Here is a 19,246-nt window from a genome sequence, read left to right as displayed (position 1 = left end):
CCAAATGAAAAAAGGACTGATGCTATTGTTACTAAAAGAAAATCAAAGATAGGAGTTTCAGCAAACTTGGCTCATTTTCTCCACCTACTATGATTTATGCTTTACCTCATTTCCTAAAAGGGCGTTTATACAGGCTTCAGATGCATCACAGATGGCAGTAAGGTCATGTCCTCCTTCCAGTGCCAGCACCACACGGCCATCCGCTAGCTTCAGCAATTGCTTGGTTAGGTGACCAAAACCTAGTATTCAAATACAGTAGTGCAAATAATTAAAGCAGAACAGATATTACTGGCATATTTCACATCTGCTGCATGAGAATGTAGAAAGCTCAAGGATATTGCACAGGGAGCATGGGATATATTTAGTCCAGTATCCTGTTTCTGACTATGGCCCACACCAGATGCTTTGGAGTTAGGTATATGGAATTTTGTATGAGGCAGATGTGAGATAATGTCCCTCATGCTGATCCCTAATAGCTGGAGATTAGTTGAAACATGAGGTTGTCTCTCTTCTTACCATCATTAACCATTATCACCCCAGATTCTCTTCCTATTTGCACGTCAGTGTAACATATACCCATGTTATTTAGAGATATCTGACATAGCCCTGGTCACTCATGGCATCAATATGACAATATTTGTAGTTAAGCTATGATACTATAATTAAAAGTAATTGTATTTTTCAAATGAAATTTGTATTTACAAATTGCTTCTTCCTTTGTATTTGGGATTTGAGAATAATGTACAACCATGGAGTGAAAAATAGTGGAAACAGATGTTACCTATTAGCTCTATTTTGAAGTGTTTTTGGAGGCAGCACTAACAACTGGATCACTTCTTTTGATTCAAGGTTTTGGTATAAGTTGAAACTGTCCAGAACTTTGTAGATATCTCCACCAGGATCGCTAACTCCTGACCAATAATGTTCTAAGCAATTCTGCACCACAGCCAAAAATGATGGTACTTCGTTTTGAGTGGTGATCTATAACTACATAAACACTACCACAAAGTTTTCACTTGTGATTCAAGTAAAATTAATTTATTCCAGTTTTAATGACAAGAAAAAATTGCAAGAAAAATGTTAATTTGGAGACAAGATTTTGGAGAGAAGTTTTGTGGTAGTTTCCTAGGACAGCCATTATTTTTGATTAATCTCCTTTAAGTGAGTAATGATAAGTAAAGCTTTGAAAGTATTAAAGTTAAATACCCTTCACATCTTGTTCTTAACTTTTCCACTTGGTCTGTTCTAGTTGCTCCACTGATGATCACCACTCATTCCAGTGCATTTCATAGCCTTAAATACAGCATTTAAAAGGTACCTGCTAAAGCCTGGGGCTCTATGAAGACAGGAAAATCAATGTCTTTTTATTATGTTCCAGTGAGGAACGTAATCAAAAATTAAAAACTACAAAAATTACAAGCATATTTTCTAGAGGAATTTCCAAGACACAGACTTAAGGCTTGATCTGGCAAACAAGCAATCACACAATTAGCTCTGTTCACATCTTAGGACTTTGTTAAGCACTTGCTCAACTTTTTAGAATAGGGACTCTAATGATACCAGATTTGGTTTAGCTGTTCAGACAAAAAAACAAAAAAAAAAAAAAAGAAAAAAGATCTATTTGCCACTTAATCTATAGATGATCACAGAACACTTGAGGTGAAATATTGTTTCCTTACGCCACTCCACAATCTTCTGTAATCTCTAAGGACTGCAGGTTTGATTCTAGCAAAGTAACTACACTGTGGTTCGAATTACATACAGGGTTGAAAAACAAATAAAATCTTAAACTCTCATTTAAGCTCAACCTTTCCTCATGAAAAAAATAAAAAACACCCAATCCTCTCTACAAAAGACCAAATTTAGACAGGATAATAAAAGCGAAGGAAGGAGTGGAATGAGAATAACCTTTGATCTTTAGCCAATTCCTACTTTCTTTTACCTACAGGATTTATTTCTGTCTGCATGTTACACATGTGATCTTCGGATTCAAAAGAAGGGAGTGCCAACAGTGTAAAGTGAGTCGTACATACAGTATTTAAAGGAAATGAAGAAGAATGAACAGGCGCAGACTCCCCACATCTACAACTCACCCTTTGGGTCTGTGAGAAATCCAACAGCACTTTTAAGGCACCATTACCCTTCATATTATACAGCTTCTGTGAAGAAGGGAAAGCTCAACCATGTTTCCCCTGCACATTTTGAATATTTTGTATGACCGCAAATGTTGCTACTGCCACATCGTAATTTTCTGAGGTATGTGTGGCAATAAATGTAAAGACTCTCTCAATGCCTTTTTCTTCTTTTAGGCAACTGTACATAATCGAACTCATAGACACTGTTACAATGTTAGTTTGTCTGCTTGGTTTCCTAATGATTTTCCTAGTATCGATGTTATAATAATCGTCCCTGGCTGAGTCAGGATCCATGCGATGAGCCATACAGAAAGCATCTTTCCCAACAGAGATCACGGTAACAAGATAAAATCAGTTGCCAAATCAAATCAACATGATGGGGGCTTTTCTTTAGTGTAATTACCCTGAGAAAGTAAAGGTGACTTGCTAGAAAGGGAGGAAATAACTTTAGCCAACAGTACCAACATTGCCTGTGACTGAATGAGTTATGGAAATTCTTAACAAAGAAACTTGGATCCTGTGTAACTGCAGCAACCTAGGAAAGATATTAGCTTCCTCAAGGAAATCCCCTGGAGTGCAGAAGTAACAAAATGGAAAGAAAGGAATCCCAGTCAAGTAATGGTTTTAAGATGGGCTGTAGTTCATGCCAAATAATTAAGAAAAACAAGAAGAAAATAGTAACAAGCACCATGAAAAGAACCAGTCATCTCCCCTGATGTATGGAGATCAAGCAGATATTTGGCGCCCCACTGACCAACTCTAAGGTAAGAAAGGAGTCAGACAAGCATTTTGAATCCTGGGTCTTCCAACTCACATGAATTTCTAGAAATCAGCAGCAGTTCTTGGCCCTTCTACTGTGCCTGCTGACAAAGGTGCCAGCTGTGATGCTGGCTTTAAAAGATGTTTTTCGTTTGGACATGCCATTTTATAAAACTGCATGCTTTCGCAGTGGTGCATAACAGTTATAGATTAGTGGCATTTTATAAAAACAGAAAAAGTTTAGTTATAAAATGGAAAATCATGTTAAAACATCAGTGCTTGATTTTCAGTCCAGCCTTAAATGGGCATTGCTTCTTTGAGGCTGCAGGTGCCTTTGGGCCATTTAGAGTCTCAGTGCCTGACTCAGTGACAGGCATCTATTAATCAGGGCTTGAAGTATCCACAATTGTTTATGTCCATAAGCATGAGTAAAAATGTCACATAGTAATAACAAAAAAAGGAAATAGTGTTTAAAAATCCAATTATTTCAGTCAATAAGTGAGAAAAGTTTATACATACAGGGGAATTTCTCAAATCTTCTTGATGTGCTCAGTGAATTTGTACTTCAGAGAAGTAGCAGAATTTTTTAAAGTTAGGCTCATGCAGTGTGCCAGGAAATTGTGAGCATGGTTTTGTGCCAACTATTATTTTCATAATTTCTGTAATTTAAATGTTAAAAGTACCTGTTTCCTTCACAGATCCAATATTTAGACATCCAGGGTACAATTTGCAAAAGCACTTAATATTAGTTTGCTATGATCCTAGTAAAGACAATGATAAACCTTCGATTTACACAAAAACAACATTAAAAAACTACTAAGTAGTTCTGAAAATCCTACTCACCAATTGGTTTACATTTTCCTGACAAAAATCCTGTGGGTGCACAATTGTACATCTAAGCAAAAAAGACTAGATTCAAACGGAAACCATTATAAACCTTGTTATGTATTGGAGAAATACGCAGTATATGAGCTGTTATCTGCTGACCTTTGAAGTAAAAATATAAACTTTTAAAACAAAGACATAACATGTGCTCTTTAATTATATCCTTTCCCCTCCCCCAGTGCTATTAGTGGAGGAGATCCAATATTCAGCCTTATGTAAGAAACTATTCTATTGTGGGAAGGCAGAAAGAGAGAAAACTAATACTGTATTATACTAATGAGCAAGCTGCCAGGCTGTTATTGAAGGACACAGTGTGCTGATCACTTGAATTACCATCTAAGCAAGTAATTCAGCTTTTAGTGGACTGATCTCCCAGTATAACACTAAGAGCCCCGTTTTGTTTTTTTTTTTGTAACAGACAAGCTCACCATGTGCTCCTTCTAGTTCTGCCAAACAGCAAGAAACAACATACGTGAAGCTTCTGCCTCATCTGACCAAAGTTGCTGGAGCAACTATATACTCTACCTGGACTTACTAAAACCCAAGAAAATGTTAAACCCTATGTGCTGGTTTTGGCTGGGGCAGAGTTAATTTTCCTCATGGTAGCTAGTATGGGGCTATGTTTTGGATTTGTGCTGAAAACAGTGTTGATAAGAGAGAGATGTTTTCGTTATTGCTGAGCAGCGCTTACACAGAGTCCAGGCCTTTTCTGCCTCTCACCCCACCCCACCAGCGAGTAGGCTGGGGGTGCACAAGAAGCTGGGAGGGGACACGGCTGGGACAGCTGACCCCAACTGACCAAAGGGCTATTCCATACCATATGGCATCATGCTCAGCATATAAAGCTGGGGGAAGAAGAAGGAAGGGGGGGAAGTTCGAAGCTATGGAGTTTTGTCTTCCCTAGTAACCACTAAAGTGTGATGAGCCCTGCTTTCCTGGAGATGGCTGAACACCTGCCTGCTGATGGGACAGAGTGAATGAATTCCTTGTTTAGCTTTGCTTGTGTGTGCAGCTTTTGCTTTGCCTATTAAACTGTCTTTATCTCAACCCATGAGTTTTCTCACTGATTCTCTCCCCCATCCCACTGGGGGGGAGTGAGCAAGCGGCTGCGTGGGGCTTAGTTGCCGGCTGGGGTTAAACCACAACACCCTATAAAAATTGAACCCAGAGTTATTTCAGGTTCCTGATTTTGTTTTTGAGGTATCCTTACCCTGACAACCTGAAATGGAAAGTGGCAAACAGAGAGCAGGTAAAAGACTTCTGAACCAGGCCATTTCTCCTCCAAGGGATTCATCACACAACTGTGTTGTGTGTTATGGCTAGACGAAGTAAAGCTAACAAGTCAGAGTTTGTATGTACAGCCTCCCATTTTGAGAAAGAAACAATTGAGAATGAAGACAACTTGTGAATGTTATTCTTTTCACATCCTTTCCTCAGCAGACAGGGAAAGGAACCATATGGACTGGGTACACTCCCAGCCAGCACCACAGCACTCCTTGTTTGCATAAACAATCATATATGCAACTTCAATTTGCTCGCCAGCAAACGTGCAAACACCCAGTTAGCGGGGACTAAACCTGCCTCAGAAGAAGACAGGCCCCTTCCCTCTCCCCCACTGTGCATAAGGAGAGCAGATGTGTCTTGCACAGTCACTTTTTGGGTGACAGCAGGCTGAGAAGAGCAGAGCCGTGACGCTGGCCCTTGCTTAGGGGAGGCGGCTGGTGGAGGAACAAGGACACGTCAACAACCGAAAGGCTGGCGAAGCTTTGGAGTTATGGAGAAAGCCTCAGCTTTCTCAGCCTCAGCAGCAGGGCCCCAACAGCTCTTTCGGCTTCAGTGTCTTAAAAGCTACAATACGACTCTAAATTACAGGCAGAGTTCTGGTGAACTCCTCTGGCTACTCGGAGCAGCCTGGAGAGGAATACATGCAAAACACAAAAACTCCACAGTCTCTGTCCTGGACCTCCAAGCATGTATTTAACTATTATTTACCATTTAATCATGTCATTACTCTCTAATTTACTTGAGAATGTGTTTTCCTCTCATTAAAACTGTTGCGATGGTCGCTGCCAAAAGTCTATCCACCAGTGTTCTGCGCTCCTTCCCTGTGGTTCCTTCGTGACTATTTGATTAATTTTCATTGATATTCTTCCAACAATAGCATCTAAAATTAACTGGGTCAGTTTTTACATAACTTCCTGAGTCATCAGGCTATGTGTCCTAAATAAATATGCCCATACAGGAGGCAAATTATGATTTACCCTTCCAGCACTGGCAGGAGCTAGAACATTTTGCAAAGCTTGTGTTCTATGATAAGAAAACACATTTTCTTCTCAGGTCTTAATTCAGGACCTTTTATTCAATCAAAACTTCATTTGGATTAAGTCAGAGGTTTGACTCAGTTGGCAGGATGTGGACCTGAGTGAGGGTGAAAGGGAGATTTTAATGCCAAATACAGTCTTATGAAAAACATTTTCTAAATGGCTGAAATTATGAATGTTAGTGTTGAGGTACCTGAATTTAAATGGTAGAGATCTGGCCTCCAGGCATTAGCTGCTGATTTCTTGCTTTTAATACCGGAGAAGGAAGCTCAGTAACACTTCAAATTACGTGTCTCCAGCAGGCATTTAATTTAGATTAAATTAGACAGTAATTGTACGTTAAATAAATACCAATGGTCTCAGGAACACATTTTTTATGGATTAACAATTTATGTAATAGATGTTTTTATTGCATGCCTGTTAGTTCTACAGTAATATGTTTTTCATAATTAGCTGCTCTTTAGCTGCCACATTGAACATAACTTATTAAATCTCTATTAAGTACATACTCAAAGATACATAGGATACCTCTTTGAAAGCCAAATAATGCAAACCTGTCTCACTACAGGAAAGAGCCACCTTGACAATGCTCAGTAGGATGGTCTGGGCATCTTCAGCTCTCCTGAGATAGGTATGTATCCAAGCAGGTCATATAGTCCATTGCCTTTGCTTAGTCCTCTGGGAAGGAGGAACTTGTACACCTCCACCACACAGTGCAGCACTGACCACCTGACAAAATGTTCCTCAGAGAAAGCGCACAGAGGAAGAAGACTCCCCCAAACTCTTCTCCCAACTAATTCATACTAAAAAAAGGGAAGGGATTTCTTTCGTACCCTGTATTATCAAGCAGTAGGGATTCTGCATCCTCCAGGAAAGGTCATAGAGATTTACAAAATAATGGTGATGTTTTTAGAGCTGTTATAATGTTGTCATGTGGATTCAGAGGGAAAATATTCAACCACAGATTTCAGCTGCCAGAGTCAAAGCAGGAACCTTTGGATAGTCCCAAAACTGGCTGGATGTTTTTAGCCCTGTTCTTACTAGCTATTTGCTCCATGCCTTCCTTTCGTCTCATTTTCCTCACGTTCTCTTCACCTCTAGCCCATCTCACACCTCCCCAAGTAATAATTTCTCCACTGTCCTGCCATTCTCGCCCTTTTTTTGTATTTTGCTTCCTGTTAGTAAATCCTCTACTAAGTAAAGCTGGCCAGGAAGCAAGATTATCTGTCCCACAGAGTTCTTAAATGTTTTTTTCAGGAACACGTAGCTGTTCAGCATGAGACAGCAGAAGGCAAGAGGGGAAATGTAGAACTGCAAACAGCAAGGTGACATTTCAGAAACTCAGATTCAGATCTCTGTGAAAAAGGCTGTTGCTTCATCTGGGTGGTGAGGGGATTCTCCATGGCATTTGGGGAGCTTTTTTTTTCTTTTTCTTTCTTTCTTCCCCCCCCGCCTCCCCCGGAGATTAAAAATCCCTCTAAAGGAATTCTATGGGGATAGTCTAATCAGACTGATAATTATCCACTGAAAATCTGTCCCACATATTGTGAAATCTGCCAAGCTGAGAGTGCAAGTGGTAGTACTGTTATCATGACAACTTATTCCAAATCTGATCAAGTTGCCTGATTTAAACTGATTTACAATATATGCATCTATGTTACAAATTACAGACGATTATATCTCCAAATCTGAGTCCAGACTCAGTAAGGGGTTGGCTAGAAAACAAGACATCTGATAAAAAATAATAATTCGAAGTATGAGGAATTTGTTTCTAATCCACGTTGGAATGAAAATCAGATACTACTATTGACTATCCAAATAAATCAGTAAGCTTGATTAAGTTTGGAGAAGTTTATTATAATGCTACTGCCTATAAAATCAACTTGACACATTTTTAAAATACGTGGGGCAAAGTTGCTGCTGTTATAAATGAGTATAGCTGAAATGTGGGCACTGAGTTATGACTGAAAACAATCTGATGGGAAGATCTAGTCTAATTTCTTTTTTTAACTGATGAAAAGCCAAATCAGTTAATTTTGAATTGACCCAAGAGACTAACACAAAGGATTTGATTTAAAGCCCATCACTCAGAAGCTGAGAACTGACTGCCATTTTCTGAAGATGGTCTACAAAATTCTGCCAAGAAAAGCGGTGTGGACTAAATGATCTTTCCAACATACACAGTTTCTGAGAGTCTACAAATTAAGGCTCTCACTTCATTTGCAGTCATTTATTGACCCTGCCACATCAACATATCACATTAAATTAAGGGCTAGTTCCTTAGCCAGTGTTAATCAGCATATACCATTATCTAAAGACCTGGCCTCCAGATGTGGATCATAAATCATTCCAGGACTGGGGACATAGATATAATAAGCATATCAGGGATGGGTTCTTGGAGGTGGATAGACTTGAGATAAATACTCTATTTCCTGACCAATTTGGCATCAAGTCTCCTGGTGAACTCAGTATTAGTATCAGAGGTCTAGTGCCCCTCGGGATTTGGATCACGTTGTTTAATAAACATCATTTTATAATACCAGGAGGGAATAAGGCAGTGCATTTCTAAGGGATTACTGTACATCTCAAGTAGTTACTCACTTTCTCTCTGGCCTTGTGCCCGTTAACCCCACCTGACATATGCTATAATCACCCAGAAATGCACAGCCTGTCACCACTTATTGAAAAGGTAACGTGTAAAACTCACTAAAGGAAATGGTATTGAAACTAGGTTTGGGGTCTGACTCCTTACAGTCTTCTGATTAATTGCAATTTCCAAGTAAAATACATTGAGCAACTTTCTATTATGCTGTTCTATTACAAAAACGTGTAAGAATTAAGGATGTGATTTCAACCCATACAACAGCCCCTTTGTCCCTTTTCATACTATTAAAAGGACACACAGATGCCTTGAAATGGTGGGTAAAACCCCACAGAGTAGAAGAAACTGTAGCTACCATTTGAATGACATAGGTGGCTCTATCCAGCTTTCTTCCCGCATGGAGAAGTCATGTCAGAACCTTGTCACTCATGTTATTACACAGCAGAATTTGCAAGAGCCTTAACCTGCTGGGAGTACAAGAAAAGGTGGTGGGGAACTGCATGGGCCTCAGGTGAAGGCAGGTCTGACGCCACTTTGTTCTGATGCACAGGAGGTGGAAATATGTAGAAGATATTTTTATTGGCTATTCCCCAGAATGAAATATATGACCCATCCTCATCAAAGATATGTAAAATTTTTAAAGAGTGAGAGTAAAAGTGTTCCTTTTTTTTTTTTCATTTCGTAGACATTAGGGCCATGTTCAGCTGCTGGGTGAATGAGAGGGCTTCATGTACAATACAACTTGTGATCTGGAATAAGTTGATTGGAATAGAGCTGTTATAATCTCTCTGTTTCCGAGAAATCCTTCCCCCCGGAAACACATATGAGAATAAAATCTTTTCTTAGAATATTGAATATCTCATCCCTGTCTTTCCAGTCTTCTGACATACAGTACTCAGAAAGAGCCCTTTTGTGAGCTTCTGCAGCCAAGCAGCGACCCACTAATTACCACTGGAGAACGAGTGCTCCAGAAACTCTCATGGAATTCTTCACCCAGTAGTTTTCTACCTTTTCTTAGAGAAACTTAAAACAATGAAATTAGCGTGCAGGTGCATCGTAACAAGGCCTGGGTGAAAAATGCCTTCAGGTGGCTGAGCAGTCATGGAGTATTACTTTCTGGATTTTCTTGGAGTGAGGAGCGGAGTCACTCAGGAATGACCTGATTCTGCAAGATCTGTATGCAAGCAAATGACCACTCTCTCTTGTTACCATAGCATGACAGCAGTATGGGGAAGCTGGCAGACCTAAAATAATTGGTCTTCATTGAACAATAGAAACATCAAGACAAGCAATGACATTTCTGTGCTACACTCAGACCTAAATCCAGCTAACTAGTGTCAAGGTAATTTGAGGACTCCAGATGTTGTTGCAGCTGCATTACCACAGTCATCTTAGTCATTCTCCTTAAAAGTGGGAAGTTTATAACAGGGCAAAAATCATTCATTCAGTGTTAAGAGACTGTTTCTTGAGCAACATTGGTAATTTCTTCTTCAAGGGAAAACAGTGTATTGGCTTTTCTAAATGGAGGCACTGAAAATCTACTACCAGAATAGCTACCGTTTCTCCCTCCAGAGTTTTAACAACTAGAAGTAAAATAACCTGCTGTCAGACCTCAAAGCTCCCTAGTGGCTCCAGAGACTTAGCAAACAACATATACCAAACTGCAACATCAGGATTGCATTTATTCTTCCTTCTGACAAAGCTGAAGAGCCACAGCAGCTGAAAGCTTGGGCAAAAATGATCCAAACTTCGTAGCAAAGCCACTTAGAAACCTTTGACAACAAAGGTGTTTGACTGTCTCACTACAGATAAATAGAGAAGCTCAACAAGGAAAAGTATCAAATTCAGAACAGCTTCACTCATCAGAGGATATGGTGGTCACTCCAGCAGAGAAGGATGCAGTTTTTAGTCATTCTCAGTTTTGGCCAAAGTGCTGATTTCATTTCATAAAATAAATGGTCATGGACCAAAATTCTAGCATCTTCCCACTGTTTTTACCTGAATTTTACAGCTGGACACTATGTTAGAGGGAAATAATTAATTAATTAATATTAATTACACATGAAAGAGAAAGATGAAAGAAAACAAAAAATGAGACATGAGAGAATTGGGAAAAGGATAAAAGTGTGTGTTGGGTTAATAGAAGAGACTGTTATTAAATAAAATGACAAATAAATACATTTGTGACTAAAAGACAATAAAGGCATGTAAACAAAATTACTGGATGACTGAGTGGATGACCATGAATGAAAATGAATGTGAATATGAAACTAAACATTGTCAAGGAATTAGATTTTATTATAACCATCAGGAATGGTCAGAAAGTAAAGAGAGCAGAGAAGACTTATGACCTTATTTCTGCAAAGGGATGCAGAGCATTTCTGAATTCTTCTCCAGGGATATTCTTTATATACAGAGAAAGGTGAGGCAGTCCCACAGCTATATGGACATGAAAATGATTCAGATTTTGTCTGCAGTGAACTCTGAATTCCTCAGTGACCAGTTACTAACTCATACAAGGTCTAAACATAGGCAGCTGGCACTGAATTGAAAATACAGTGTGTTTCAGGTGACAGGTTTGTATGTGTAGGAAAAAATGTTAGTGATAACACTCAAAGCAAATAAGGTATTTAAATAAGCAGGTACTTGACAATAAGCCGGTCTCCCTGGGAGCAATCAAATCACTTGCCATTTATTCAGACATACTACCATACTGTCACAGAGACAAAATCTGAAGTAATCCCATGGCTGCAATGGATTTATACCTCTGGAACTGTGAGCAAAATTTGGCCTAGTAAGTGCAAACATTTCTTTTCTTTTAACCATAGTAAAATAAGTTTAGAAATTGTGAATGAAATCCACATTAAAGTTCAAATGCATATTTGGGGATCCACATTTTATCAACCAGAACACAGATTTTACAGTGAATGCACAACAGTTTCCTGAACTCATTTGAACTCAAGGAGTCAATAGTGGTTGCTCCTTCTAAACTTTAAGCTACTTGTATATCTTACCAGACTATGCCTTATTCTAGTGTGACATCACAAATAAGCCCAAACTACCTTTCCATATATACAAATCCTTAGTGGCAGTGGAAAGGGTGGCTTCTGTCTCCTTCCCAGGTGATGTGTGACTCCATCTCAAGCCGATAAGCCCTGGCATATACCTAGCCCAACCTGGCACAGCTCAAAGATGGCCTGGAAGGCTTTTTTAACAAAGATCACAAACAAAAAGCTTTCATTTCTTTCCCTCATACCCATTGTGAACTCAAACAGTAAATCTATGTATTTATTATAACACTTGCAAGGACTTAGTGCTCAGATCTGAGTAGAAAACATGTCTGAGCGCAAGTGCGTGCAGGTAGATAAAGAGAAAACTCATTTCCAAACTGAAGATGACTTTTGGTGGTGGTAGCTATTAATAAAACACATTTCTTTAGTGCTAAAATCTATACAAATCAGAGTAAGACCTGGATGTTGCCTGTTCAAGAGGTGTGAAATCCAACATGGGCAGCCAGCAGGGCTGATACAAGTGCGAGTGAGCAGATGTGTGGTGGCAGGCAGAGGTGGAGGTAAAAAGCCACTTTTTCCATCCTATGCTGTTTCAGTTGCCCAGGAAACAGGCAGGAACAGTCCTTGTGACCCCTTCAGACTAGGATGCTTTTACTTCTTGTACATGCTGTACTGGGTCTTCCTGCATCCTCACTGTGTCTGGAAACGCTCAAGAGAAATTTGTTTCAACCTGACTATTATCTGTTCTATGGGACTACTACATAGTGCACAAAATTTAATATTTGGATCAGAGCTCTGTCTGAATTTCTGGCTGTGGTTTTTCATGGCCAATTGCAATGCATAAGTGACCTGCTGATTGATATTACAAATTGGACAATTAGAAAAATAAAAACATTTTTATTTAATCTGAAAGTGAGATTCAAGAAATAAGACATCTAGAGCTCCACAGTGCCACTTTTGTATCAACCACTTTTAACAAAAGAGCTCGTGGTGTTTAAGCTTACTTTTCATTATAGAAAAGAGGATAACAGAAAAAACTGATATATAGAAAAAAGGTAGAGGAACATTTATTTCCTCTATTATTTAGATTTAGGCAGAAACTTTGAAGTTAGCATTTATTGCTGGTTTATAGTTACAATCTGAACCCAGCCCTCTCTATACTGAAAAGCAAAGGTCCAGAATAGTAGATGCTCATCTAATTAACAACTCTATCTTAAAGCATATGCAAAAGGGGTCCATTGTGCAAGCAATCATAAATCTCACTTGGCCTAACTTCAGAGCAATTGACCTTACAACCCAAATAATGTTCCTTTGTGCACAGTTTTTATATGCAATTTCTAGATTTACTGTTTCAAAGAGTGTGTAAACAATTTCAGCTGAGCCTAAAGTGAGCAACTCATTCATCCTACAGCTGGATGAAAGTTTGTGCCAAAATGGAAAACTTGTTCTGGAAAGAGTCTCTATTGACGTTACTTTCAGTGGATCCAGATTCAAATTTTTCATTTATTTATTTTCACACGCTGCTGATATCTTAATTAGGAATGAAATGAGAAGAGAAATGACAAGTTTTAGCAGTTCATTGGACAGCAGAGAATATAATAGGAAAAGGTAACGACACTTTGCCAGCCCAAGAGGATTCCCTTGTCAGTCATCAAAGGACTGTTACAAATAAAAAAATCTGAGGACTTCTCCAAGAAAAAGGCAGAAGAGAAAACACAGGCAACATCAATGTAACTTCTACTTGCTCCCACTCTAACTATCCAGCATCTTAAAGTCTTGATATTTCTTTCTTTTATAAACAAAACTTCAGGCCACATTTTAATAAGTTCAATATGCAAAGCACACATATCGCTTCCATACGTGTGCTCTAGGTGACATCTATATGGAAACAGTGACAAACCCTTTTCTTGATTAAACGCTGTAAAGCTTTTATTAGAAAATTTACCAAAAATGAAAATGTGTTATCTGTATCAGTAGTGCACATTAAAAATCTCGAAGTAACTGGCTCCAAGATGAATCTTGGCAAACTCTGAAGTCCATATGGGGGAGAGGCAACTTCAGCACTTAGTAAATGTCCAAAAATCTGCAATTAACTTCAAGAGATTCTTCAAATCTCTCTTAGGGTGACAGGCTTTTTTTGGTTAGCCACTTCTGGAGAGCTCTGGTACTCTGAGTCAGCCTCTGGAGGCTCCACTGGCCATCTAAGGGATCTGGGCTTTCAATTCAGACACCTAGGTTGGGTAGTTAAAGTTGGGGCAGCCAGGAATATCTCAGACTCACTAGGATGTCATCCCTGTCATATTATAAGTAAGCATGGGCAATCTTTCATACATTATTAGAACTAATTGAAGTATTAATTACAAATAAATAATTCAGTTAGTGTAGCCCTTCTTCATGTTCATAATACTGTTCGTAAACATATGTTAGTATTTGCCAAATATTATGTTCCGCTTAGAGCCTCCCCACGCACTGCTTATTTTGACTTCCTACGTTAATTATCCACTTCTTATTAATGCTCATAAAATGACATCCCATAGTATCTGCTCTCTTAATGTGTAATTGAAACTTTATATACAACAGAACAGGGATTACTTAAGATAAAGTGATAACTAGTAAATAAACAGTTCTTTTATAGATTTGATATTTGATCACATATATATTTGGATATTTGATCACACAAATATCCAGGAATCTTTGCAAAGAAATACCACTCCTCAGACTTTAATGAGAACATAAATTAGAGCTTGTGACTATTTCTTAATAGGAAATGAAAAAGGACACGAGCAGGGATGGGATGAATGAGTTTTAAAAGTCAACGAAGTGTTTACTAAAAAGAAAAACATTTGCATTCCTATTTGCCTGGGCCACTTGCCCCTTTTGCAACCTGATAAAACAAATGAGTCAATACAAATCAAGACAACTTAGGAGAAGAACAGCAAATGGCCATTGTAAAAGCAAATGCCAGAGGAAAAGGGACGCCACAAAGGCCCCAGTCCTGCAATTTTTTTTGCAAGCAGATTTAACTCGTGTACTCTGGCCAGACACCTTTGGAGTCAGACATGCCATTTCACTTAAGGAGAGAAAACAGCAAGATCATGTCCAAAGACAGTAAAATAAAATGGAATAATAACTTGACCTGTTACAAAGTTCATATTTTGAAAAGAAAATAGTAGAATACTTGCACAAACAATTTGTCATGAGAATCTGTCCATTCTTCAGCCATCTTTATGTGATAAACCAGGAATGTTATTCTTTCCTTCATAGACATACTGCCCTGTTTTCATCGATTTACCCTGACTCTCAAGGAGCCTTCCAGAAAACAGTGGATAAGCTGAGAATTTATGCAGTTCATATTCACTATCAGACAAATCACTGCAAAGTTTCATTTTCCCCCTTGCATGTCTGACAAAACTGCAAGACAGCCAAATACAGGTGTTCGGATATATTCAGACAACACTCTTTTTTCTTTCTCTCTTTTTAATATAATATTTTGTCATTTACTCTGGTGAAAACATTACGGTTGGTAAAGTAAGATCAAGCAATAATTCTAATTTTTTAAAGCCTTTAAAGCAATTTTTTGAGAAACATGGGAGTTTAGACAGCACATTTATTTAGTTTTAATTTTTGTGCTGTCATACATCAGCACTGAAGTCCTGATTTAGAACACATGCAGCTTGCCTTTGAAGTTTGGCTGTTTTTTAACAATGGCAAAAAAAGATATAAAGAAATTAAACAGCACCAAAAAAATCATAAAACAGGGCTTTTGTGCTCTTGATTTATATATTGTTTTTTATGTTTGTTTAAAAAAAAGCTTCATTCTCAATAATCTTTCATGGGAAGCTTTGCTCTGACATACCTTTATTCATCTAAGCCTTTTCTTCTGTGTTGACCTTTCTTTTCTGCTTCCTATCCCCCCAAGTATCTGAACAGTGCTTTCCGATATCATTCCCATTCAGTAGCAAAATGAGTTTATTGGAATTCTTCTGAAAATTGAAAAAGTAGAAAATGTGCAGTGATATGCTAAGCTGATATTTTTGGATGAAAGCAATAAATATTCCAAGTAAACAGGACCTCCACATGAAACGGCTTTTTTCATCTAGTGTTGGCTGGACTCCCCTTCTGGGTTGTGCATGTGCAGTGGTATACGCGGTCCTTTTGGTCAAGTTACGCAACACTGGCATTTTCCAAGGAAGTGCATGAAAGCTGATAGTTGCCGTTGTTCATTTTTGTCCAATGTGTTGTAATGAATACGCGCCAAATGCCATATTTATTTGTTGTGGCCAGCTTTTTCCTGTTATTCTCTCTCCCTTTCAGCTCAAGGACTAAATTGTTGAAACAACAGCAAAACCACCACAAATGGCTTTATAGTTTTTCTCCTCCGTAGGGTCTTCCATTCCTTGGAAAATATTAGTGTCTACTAGTGTCATCTAAAGGTACCAACACCATGTGCTGCTAAGACCGGTTTTAATTGCAGTCTACCTTCAAAACATATTGAAAGTAATTTCTGGACAGATCAAGTCCTGAAAGTGTCCAGATGTTTGAAGCAGAACATTAAAACCCCCATAATTTTTAACTGTCAGCCCAAATATATATGTGTACAGTACCAGTGTGTATGTGTAGAAGGATATGTGCAGGGCATTTATGATAGCTGAGGGAGCTGGAGAAGCAGGGGCTGACAAGGGAGCTGGACTTTGTCTGAGGCATTGCAGGAAGGTTAACAGCTGCGTATTGGGAGTTTACTGGGGACCTCCTCACTCACCGTATCTCTTCCCTTGCCTTCACCATCTCATACCCACATGCTTCGTCTCTGCACCCCTTCTAAAATACAGCTTACTCTTAGCAGTGAAATAATGACAGCTGCATCTGAGAAAGTTCTTTTTGTATTCCAGCTCATTCATGGGCTAGTGCAAAATAACAGAACCAATAGAATCTCCTATCACCAACATTGACACCTGGATTTATGTCAAAATAGTTTTTCCCAGTGAAGTGTAGTGGTAAGCTTATTGCAAAGATACCTCTGAGTTCCACAATACCTCTCTTAAAATCCATATGAAGAACTTGTGTACCATTTTGACTAAACATAGACGGTTCTGCAGTTTATTTTATTTTTATGGAATTTAACTATCATTTTTAGCAGCTTGGTCTGTGTTAACAGAAAACTTGCTTATGATTTCATTTCATTTCATATTTAATCCATGATCTTTCTACATATTGAAGCAAATACTGCTGGAAGGGAAAAAACCCTTTGATTTTAACATTCATCAAGATTCTTCTCCCCTACCTTTAACCAAGGAAAAGTTAGCTGTCTTGCCTCTGCTACTCCTTCAGGCTAGTTACTACTCAGTGGGGAGAGAGGAATCTCCTCAGGAAGATCTGTTGCACCAATTTTCAGAAAGGACGAAGGTCTCTGTGGAATTAAACACCTCCCTACATTGACTGTCATGCATAAATCTGGACTTATTAAGATGTGTAATGTTCAGAAAGCCCAACTCAGAGAGGGGAAATTCATCTATGGCTCTGAAAGACTATTTACATCAAGGCAGGTAAAATTTGCTTTCATCTACCAAGGTCATGCTTTGGCACTGTAAACACAGTATGCTCAGTGAGAAGCTTCTCAGGTAAATATTAAAGTAGAGATCAATGCATTTACATTAAGTAGACTATGCCTGTTAATACCTCAATAAAAATTATTTTTGCTAGAGATTTTGTAGGTTACAGAGCTCTGCTTTCAAATTATTTTTTTTTTATTTAAGCAAGTCATAATACTAATATAATCATAGAATATTAGTATATTAAATAAATAGTTACTAGGAAATTTTTTATAAAAATATTTTCTATATAATAATACTATCTAATATATTTACAATAATCATTCAAATCTCAAGCTAGCAGGGGTATTTTTATACAGAAATCATGGAAATGATGTAGAAATTACGGTTGTTCTACTTGTAACATGGAAGAAGTCATATTAGCATGTCATACTAATAATCTTTTTAGCTTTAAAGCCTAGTCATCTATAAATACCTTGTAGAATATTTCCAGATTCATAAACTTTGAAAAGAATTATATGCAGGCAGAAGATTTCTGTGCCAAATTTGTTCCATTACTCCCAGTAATAAATCCTCAGACTACACTTCTTCTGACTCAAAATATTTGTTATCCTATCAATCCACTTTGCACCTTGCTTTCTTTGTCTAAGACATACATCATCAACTCTTTCAAGCTCCACTCAGTACTTAGCTCAGTCTCCCCTAACGCATTTTTATTCCACTCTCCTTTTCCCTTGAATATACTGCCACTTCTCTGCTAATAACATGATAAAAACTTGGTAAGTGGTGTGCATTTACAAGGGTGGCTTTTAGATATCCCAGAAAAAAATTAATTTGGCCATTTGTCCAGGTGTTTTAGAAGTTAAGCCACCCCGTCAAAAGAATGGCTCCAGCTCAGATATCTGACGTGCAGGCTCGCCATCCTCACACCTGGGATTTCCCAGCCTGAAACACAGGAAAATGTCCTCCTCCATCATGAATTAATTTGCTGCTCTCAAGCCTTTTCTTTCAGATTAGCAGTTGACATACCTCTAAACAGTGCCACCATAAATATCTATATCACTTCAAAATGGAGACATTTGAAAGAGGGGAATGATTGCTTACTTTAGAGAGATAAATTGAAGCAAATGAAAATCGAATCTCTAGGGACATGCTCCAAGAGTGAAATCTGCACAGATCAATCTCCCAAAGGTAGTAAGTGGTACAGGTCATTGATCTGAAACTAACACAGAAGGTACAGTTCAGTAACATAGTGATACAATTATAATAAAATAGACTAGGGAACATTCCTGTAGTAGTGAGAGGCCTTTTCTATGAACTTTTTTGATTGTATGCTTATTTTTGACACTCTTCTGAAGCACTAATTGTGCTTCAGTTTTCTTAAAAGTTAAGGAAACATTCAGAGCAAACTAATATATTTTCGAGATGCACTGTCTTACACTAGAGTTTTAATAAAATAAAAAATAAAACCAGATACTGAGCAAGGACAGTGTTATCCAATGGACTAAATTAGGTAGTTGAGTCACAATGACAAGAAGGATGGGCAGATTTTGAAGAAAAAAGCAGGTTATTCAGGACATAATGTTTGACATCCGGTTTATGATACTCTAATTGTCAGTAGTCACCCAAAGCTGAAAGACTGCTATTGTCTTTCAGGTGAAATATATCTAGAACAGTGCTGACTATCTACTCAATTAACTATATCCTCTCAGTTTCTGGTTGAAGTATGTGTCCTACCTTGGACTAGAAGATATTTTCCACCTTCTGTCAAAAATACTGGGTTTAGTTGTGACAAGTTCTGATGGTCAGTGTACACCATGCTAGAGGTGGCTGTATGAGTAAAGTGGTTATGCTATAGGTACTCTTGTTATAAGATGGCCAGTTCCATTAAAATCAGTTACAAAATTTTCTTTGAATGTAATGAAACATAATAAAAAATCAGACCAATCATCTATAAGTCTTTTCAAAAATTTTATACAAAAAA

At 38.2% G+C, this 19,246-nt stretch overlaps 1 protein-coding gene across 12 annotated transcripts in view; it reads right to left on the bottom strand.

Annotated features, from left to right (window-relative positions):
• Positions 1-19,246, bottom strand: part of HDAC9 (histone deacetylase 9) — a 496,147-nt gene that overhangs the window by 30,827 nt on the left and 446,074 nt on the right. For all 12 annotated transcript variants that reach the window (XM_075492939.1, XM_075492948.1, XM_075492937.1 and 9 more), the window contains one exon: positions 106-239. In XM_075492939.1, coding sequence (XP_075349054.1) covers positions 106-239 — 134 coding nt within the window. The remainder of the gene's footprint in view (positions 1-105; positions 240-19,246) is intronic.

Source organism: Mycteria americana, chromosome 2 (assembly GCF_035582795.1).
Source record: "Mycteria americana isolate JAX WOST 10 ecotype Jacksonville Zoo and Gardens chromosome 2, USCA_MyAme_1.0, whole genome shotgun sequence".
NCBI lineage: Eukaryota > Metazoa > Chordata > Aves > Ciconiiformes > Ciconiidae > Mycteria > Mycteria americana.
Note: the sequence above shows the minus strand (reverse complement) of the source record. Positions and strands in the feature narration are given on the sequence as shown.